This window comes from Anolis sagrei, chromosome 5 (assembly GCF_037176765.1).
Source record: "Anolis sagrei isolate rAnoSag1 chromosome 5, rAnoSag1.mat, whole genome shotgun sequence".
Classification (NCBI taxonomy): Eukaryota; Metazoa; Chordata; class Lepidosauria; order Squamata; family Dactyloidae; genus Anolis; species Anolis sagrei.
Window position 1 is genome coordinate 31,050,282 of NC_090025.1, and position 7,951 is coordinate 31,058,232.

General features: G+C 39.9%; 1 protein-coding gene across 1 annotated transcript in view; it reads left to right on the top strand.

The window, feature by feature from the left end:
- Positions 1 to 7,951, top strand: part of MCUB (mitochondrial calcium uniporter dominant negative subunit beta) — a 99,128-nt gene that overhangs the window by 89,203 nt on the left and 1,974 nt on the right. Inside the window, exons 4-7 of the mRNA XM_060779104.2 lie at positions 3,198 to 3,302; positions 4,393 to 4,553; positions 4,912 to 5,115; positions 6,355 to 6,471. Coding sequence (XP_060635087.2) covers positions 3,198 to 3,302; positions 4,393 to 4,553; positions 4,912 to 5,115; positions 6,355 to 6,471 — 587 coding nt within the window. The remainder of the gene's footprint in view (positions 1 to 3,197; positions 3,303 to 4,392; positions 4,554 to 4,911; positions 5,116 to 6,354; positions 6,472 to 7,951) is intronic.

The window sequence follows — 7,951 nt, forward strand, 5'->3', positions numbered from 1 at the left end:
GAAGTCATGGCTACAGTGACAGAGTTCCCTACTCATGCCTATATCTCATCATGTAGGATCTCAGCCATACAATGCAAGTGTTAACTAGAGCCTGTGGACTCCACAAAATAGTTTTGAGAACTGCACTCTAAGCTCCTTGTGCTAGAAAGGACAAGAGCGTGTTAACATCCACCCTAGCAATTTATATAGAAGAGATTAGCTGACTTCAGATGTGATCATTCTTGACACACTTGCAGATTTGCTTCATTTTCTATTCTGTACTTTTTATAAGCTGTGACATCTGCCGGGTTGGCAGTTAACGTGCACATAGCATTAAATGGAAAATTATTGTGCAGAACATGAGTGTGGCTAAGAACTAGTGATGGAGCTTGTTATCATTATTCCCCCATTGTCTTTTAAGCTTTAGGGCAGAGGAATTTAATATTGCAACAAGCGTAAAAGGGTGTGTGCATATGCCTTCAAATTGGCTGTTGATTTATGGCAACTGCATTGATTTCATGCAATTTTTTAAAACCAGGAATATTCAGAGGTGGTTTTCTCAGTTCCTTTATCTGAAAAATAGCTTATAGCACCTGGTATTTGTTAGTAGTTTCCCATCCAAGTACAGACCCTGCTGAGTTTCCAAGATCAGATGGAATGGGATGCCTTTAAGGCATTTAGGCATCTGCATGATGCTTTAAAGTAAACATTTTGTTTAACAAGTCCTGACTTTTATTTTCTTAAACATGAATTTTGTCTTTTCTCAGAATATAGAAACACTCTCAAATCTTACTTGCGTTAACACTTTTCAGCTTTTTACACAAGTGCAATTTTCTTTGGAAATGCTTGGCCATTGATCAAAACAAACAGCAGGAAGACAGATAATATTTTAGTATATAAATGTTTAATTATTTTCTCCCATTTAAATGATACTGTGCCAGATTGCGTACCCAATAGAGTGGGTGGAAAAGAGAAAACTGCCGTATTTGGTTTGCAGCTTCAGCAATCAGAAACCCAGCAGGAATCCCGATGCCTGGCATCCAATAAGGAAATGCCAGTGTGGGTTGTGACAGATACACAGAGAAACAAACTAGATTCGAAACTGGTTATTAAATGTTTATTACTGCCTCTTTTAAGCTAGTTCAAAATGACAATACATTCACATTGTGATTCGGGTAACAAATTGGCACGGAAAATGTGTGTGACATGCCCCTTCTTGTGGTTTTGAGTTCGCCCTTCAATATCCCTGACTCCCTCTGAATCCCAGGCAGTCTATATTTGCGGGTGCCCTTTCTCCTCACCTTCCCTGTTGCGTGGCTACCGTGGCTACCGCTTTACCTCCTAGTGAGCATGGAGTGGGTCTTAAAGTGACCCCACTCTTTTTCCTCTCACATGACTCTTCCACTGCTGGCTCACCAAGTTTGCAATGAATTTGTGAAGATGTGGGATAACAGAAGGCGTAGGCAGAGAAAATAAACAGATTGGTCCAGGTGAAAACAAACCAGATTTATTTGTATTGTCGAAGGCTTTCATGGCTGGAATCACTCAGTTCTTGTGGGTTTTTTCGGGCTATATGGCCATGTTCTAGAGGCATTTCTCCTGACGTTTCGCCTGCATCTATGGCAAGCATCCTCAGAGGTGAGGACCTCACCTCTGAGGATGCTTGTCATAGATGCAGGTGAAACGTCAGGAGAAATGCCTCTAGAACATGGCCATATAGCCCGAAAAAACCCACAAGAACTGACAGATTTATTTGTTTGGCCAAACAGGTGAACTGTCCCTGCTCTTGCAGGTAAAGTGAAACTGCCCACCCAGAACATACAGTGGGTGGGCTTTTATACCTTAGTTTCTGTTTCTTACATAACATGTGAATTTTCATAAATCAGGTGGGTTTTTCTTTACAAGCTGATTGAGTGAGGTGTGCTCATACGTAGTACTTAAGTTTCTATTTAACTGTCATGTCTTTGAAAGCAGGTGGTTTCTGGTAAACCACGTGTGTGCCCAAAAGTCCAATCAGCTTGTGTCTACATGCTTATTAATTATGTGCTATATGATCCATCACAAGGCACCCCTCTCAAGCTGAACAATAAAGCAGATTTTGTTTTCAGGCAGTTTCCTATCTTAACTTTGCAAATGTTTCTTTAAAAATCATTTATTTTTGCTTTCCAAGCTCCCTCAATATCCATTTCTGATCAGTCACCTCCCCACAATGAACACGTCCCTAACTGTTACTGGGTAAATCCTGTCATTTGCCCTTGATTGCTCCACAACCCCAGAGCCAACCTTATGCAGTGAAGTCTGACCTTTCTGGAATGACATATTGGTAGTTGTCCTCCCCTCCCACTTTCCACTCAATGAAAAATCAGCATTTCTAAAGCTACACTTCATGTAATTGCAGAAAGTAACAAGAGTGGGGGAAAGCAGCACAGCAGGAGGGCAGGGTTATAGATGCAAATCTGTTTAATGTTTATAGCTGCTTGGTTTTAAACTGTATAGGGTATTTCAAAACAATAGACTTATTTTGAAACCACTGTATATCTGCAACCACAAGCTGTCCATGAATGAAACTCTTAACCCTTGAAAGGGTGGGACATAGAGTTTCAAATGATTACCACTTGATGCCTCTTGTAACACACAAAACAGCCCCTAGCCTCACTCACTCACGAGATGGTTTTGCTTTGGGTTTTTTTTGTCGTGTCATGAGCGACTTGAGAAACTGCAAGTCGCTTCTGGTGTGAGAGAATTGGGCGTCTGCAAGGACGTTGCCCAGGGGACACCTGGATGATTTGATGTTTTTTCATCCTTGTGGGAGGCTTCTCTTCATGTCCCCGCATAGAGGGAGCTCATCCGCCTCTCCCCGGATTCGAACCTGCGACCTGTCAGTCTTCAGTCCTGCCGGCACAGGGGTTTAACCCACTGCACCACCGGGGGTTGCTCCACAACATAAGGCATATCAAGATATTCTCCATTTCTGGAGTCATTTTTTAGATTTATTAATGGCTCAAAGTGGTTAGTAAAACTTGATAACTCATCAAACAATTTGTAACTTTTTGTGTAATTATAACATGTTGAGAAATATGCTACTTTGAAATTGGGTCCATAATTTTGAAACACTCTGTATATTGTATTGTTTTTACTGCTTTTCGCCATTTTGAGTCTCTTTAAGAGAAAAAAAACAGTATATAAACAACAATGATAACATTTGTTTACTTCTGCAGATGGCAATGTGATTTCAACTTCAGTGTTGATGGAAGTACTGTTGATGAATGACTTCAAACTTTGCATGAATGGTTCCGAATATAACGTACACCCTCCACTGAAAGGTACAAAATACTTTTTCCATCCCAGAATTATCTGGAGACTTAGGTCTATTAATCATAAGATAAGTTTAAAGTTGTCCCTATGGAATTCAGAGTTGGATGTTTCTATGCTTTGGAATTACCCTTGCATGTATACCTTCAAAGCCTCCTATTGTTCTGATGAGTTATATAGATAAGTGAGATCCTATTGATGAGAAATAGTTCCAAATCCATTATCTGCTGCTGGTGTTTCAATTGCTAGAAACTGAGGAAGCTATGCTGTCTTCTGAAGGGACTGTTCTATACAATTTGGCTGAACTCCTATGTAAAATCAGGAATTGCACATGTGCATGTCTTGTTTTGAATGCTAATGAGCCCTTTATGCATTGTGCATATCCTCCTCCTAGAACAGCTTATTTTTCAAATACCTGCCTTTTTATTGATTTTGAGAAATAGATGCAATTTGGATATTAATTAATTAATATTAATCAATGTCAACACTTCTTTCTGTTATAATCTGTATATTATATTTCCACGATTATTTACATTGTTTAATTTTAATGGCTACATTGGGAGCCCCTGGTGGTGCAATGCTGGCAGGACTGTTGATGGAAAGGTTGACAGTTCGAATCCAGAGAGCGGGGTGAGCTCCTGTCCATCAGCTCCAGCTTCTCATGCAGGGACATGAGAAAATCCTCTCGCGGGATGGTAAAACATCCAGGCATCTTGCAGATGGCCAATTCTCTCACACCCGAAGCGACTTGCAGTTTCTCAAGTCGCTCCTGACATGGGAAAAAAATGGCTACATGTTATTTTTTATTAATGTCTTATTTCTTCATACTATACTAAATAAAAGCTAGAGGAAAGCTACAGAGTATTAAAATTATTTCTTGCTTTTCCAAGACTGTTTGAATCTCCAAAGAAGCTTGACCTTGACTTCGGACCTCTAAAATTAATAGCAGCAACTGAAATGTGTGTGGGTGTTTACACATAACCTAACTCAGTTTGCATTTATCACCCTTTATTAGGGACAGAAGGAAAAGCCAGGTGAGGTGACTAGGTAGCCAAGAATCTCCAAACTTACCTAATGACATGAATTTCATTCTTTTTTCAGATAAAATAAGCACAGAACATGCTACAGAAATGGATGATATCAAGTCTCTGGTTCACAGATTATTTGCAGCACTTCATTTAGAAGAGTATCAAATGAGAAGAGAGAGAGAATTGATGCAAAAAATGGAAGTTCTGAAAGAAGAACTCCTACCTCTAGAGCAGGTCTGGAAAATAATTCTTATTCGATTCCACTTTGTCGTGATCTTCAATTATTTCAGCTGATTGAGTATTTAAAGTTTTCAGTATTAATTAAAAGATTATCTTTGCTGGGTGAGGTCAAGAGAACACAATGTTCTTCTCGAACATTGAGAAGAAATGTATAAAATCTTCCTCATGGTTCCTGTTGTGAGTGCTGACTTCATAATGTAATACATCTTTGCTTGCCCCTGGGAAATTAGTTCAATGTGGCTGGGCTGACTCCAAATCCCTCTTGAAAGGGTGGGTTGCTGAATACGCTTCTGTATTTGGTGTACTCTGTGGAAGTGTAATGTGGGATGTAATGTGGATTTTCTCTTCCTAGATGAAGGCTGGAATCAATGCAGCTGTTGACGCCAAGACCTCTCGCCTTCTGTGGATTGGTTTAGCCTTAATGTCGACTCAAGGTGGAGCCTTGGCATGGCTTACCTGGTGGGTGTACTCATGGGATATCATGGAGCCCGTCACGTATTTTATCACCTATGGAAGTGCCATGGCATTCTATGCTTACTTTGTACTGACTAAGCAGGTGAGTTTTAATGCAAAAATTAGTATGCTTAATTGTCATAATATATTTGTGAGCATTTATTTAAAAACTATCCTAGCAATGATTGTATTGCAAGGAAATCCTGATTTTACTGATGTCCACAGGCTTCCTGTAGTTGTATGGTTGCTGTTCAAGGGGTTAATTTGCCATATTTTGCTTCTGGGAGTCTGTGTTTTTGTGCCTTCTGATGTTTACAATCTCCACATAACCATATCATCTATGTATCTTTTTATGGCTTTTTGTGGCATCTTGGGATGCAAAACCAAAAATGTGAAAGAGACCACAAAGGCAGCCTATAATCTTTCTGTCTCTTAAAAGGGTCAATGCAGAGAATGCCTTCATGGAAAAATGATGATGGGAGTAATCCCTTGGGGTAAACAACACATTACCATGTCTTGAAAAGTACTTCGCTTTCTATCGAGCAAAGACATATTTATTCTGGCAGACTCTCTGACATATAAGCTTGTCTCATTTTGGCGGCCAGTTCTTGGTATTCTTATTGGGTTTTTTATTAGGTTTTAATTAAGATCTGGTTTCTAATTGCATATCTTAGAATTAGACTTTTTGCAGAAAGCCAAGGTAGAAATTTTGTAAACTGTATCCAGATACATAATGTGCAGATCCGTTCTTTAATTCTACTTAAAGAAAACAATGTTATCTTTCTAGAAATACTATGAGGTGTGTTCCTGGTGGTGCAGCAGGTTAAACTGCTGAGCTGCTGAATTTGCTGACTGAAAGGTTGGCAGTTTGAATCCAGTAAGTGGGGTCAGCTCCTGCTGTTCGACCCAGCTTCTGCCAACCTAACAGTTCAAAAACATGCAAATGTCAGTAGATCAATAGGTACCGCTTCTGCAGGAAGGTAATTGTACTCCATACAGTCATGCTAGCCACATGACCTTGGAGGTGTCTGCGGACAACGCTGGCTCTTCAGCTTAGAAATTGAGATGAGCACCACGCCTCCAAGTTGGACACAACTAGATTTAATGTCAGGGGAAACCTTTACCTTATGAGGTGTTTTATAGTAGAGTTGGCATTACTGCAATGTACTTAATCTGTTTTCTATGGTACTTTGTATTTCTGTCTTCCAGTTTTTAAAAAAATGGGGAACAGATTGAACTCTAACTTATTTTTTCATGTTTCCTAATAACTGATAAATATATAAATATTATCAGTAATGTTCTAGATCTCAGTTTCCGTGTTATCTTATCCTTTCTTCTTCAGGATTATATTTACCCAGAAATTCGGGACAGGCAGTTCCTCCACTACTTTCACAAGAAATCTAAGAAATCCAGATTCAATGTGGACCAGTATAATAAATTAAAAGAAGATCTTGCACAGGTAAAAAGGAGGAAGAGAAGAGCAGGGGAAAAAAGAAGAAAGCTTTATGAGTAATTGTGTGTGTGTGAGAGAGAGAGAGAGAGAGCTTTCATGTATATAAACATAGGGTTGCCGGGACTTTTCAGGGGTGTATGGCCATGTTCCAGAAGCATTCTTTCCTGATGTTTCGCCTCCTCAGAGGTTGTGAGGTGTGTTATAAACTAGGCAAGTGGGGTTTATGTATCTGTGGAATGTTCAAGGCGGGAGAAAGAACTCTTGTCTGTTTGAGGCAGGTGTGAATGTTGCCATTGGCCATCTTGATTAGCATTGAATAGCCTTGCACTTCAAGGTCTGGCTGCTTACTGCCTGGGGGATCCTTTGTTGGAAGGCATTAGCTGGTCCTGATTGAATCATGTTTGGAATTCCCGTTTTCTGAATATTATTCTTTATTTACTGTCCTGATTTTAGTTTTTTAATACCGATAGCCAGATTTTGTTCGTTTTCATGGTTTCCTCCTTGAAATTGTCCACATGCTTGTGGATTTCAATGGCCTCTCTGTGTAGTCTGACATCGTAGTCCCAACAAAGGATTCCCCCAGGCAGTAAGCAGCCAGACCTTGAAGCTGCAAGACTATTCAATTCTAATCAAGGTAGCCTATTGCAACATTCATACCTGCCTCAAACACACAAGAGTTCTCATACCCTGAAAATTCCAGTTATATATAAACCTCAATTGCCTAGTTTCCAACAGATCTCACAATTCCTGAGGATGCCTGCCATAGATGCAGGCAAAACGTCAAAAGAGAATGCTTCTGGAACATGGCCATACAGCCCAGAAAACTCACAGCAACCCAGTGATTCCAACCATGAAAGCCTTCAACAACATATATAAACATACTTCTCAGATGGCCATTTTAATAACTTTCAGTCAAGACGCTTTTAGCCACAGTTGAGAAGTTTGGGAGGTTGACAACTCAGCTCATCCCCTCCCTTTATGAGGAAATGTAATTTGCACAAATATGGCCAACTGGATATATGGGCATCTTCTTTTGAAAAGTGAGCTCAATGCATGATTGCAACCTCATGACAGGAAAGGAAAGAATCATCTTATGTTGCAGGCTTTGATATAGCTTCCCTTTCCATCTGCTACAGCAGATGTGATTAGTGTCAAGGGAATAAATATTGAAAATCTGCCTAGCTTCAAAATAAACAAGCCCTCCCCTGCCTTGCTGTGCATGGAAACAGAATCTATTTAGTGGGATTTAAACAAAATTAATACTCCTGGACATGCAAATCAAGATCCCACGCACCCATTGAGAATTGCAAGTATCCCTGCTACCTTTCAACTTCCACTTTCCCAAAGCACATTGCCAACTGCAAAAAGGAAAATCAAAAATCATATGGCCAAGCTGCCCCTGTGATCTTCTGCCAAATAACTGGTGCAGAAAAGAAAACTTTAGGAAAGTTTTCTATCTAAGTTTTACAGTCATGACTCTGCTGCC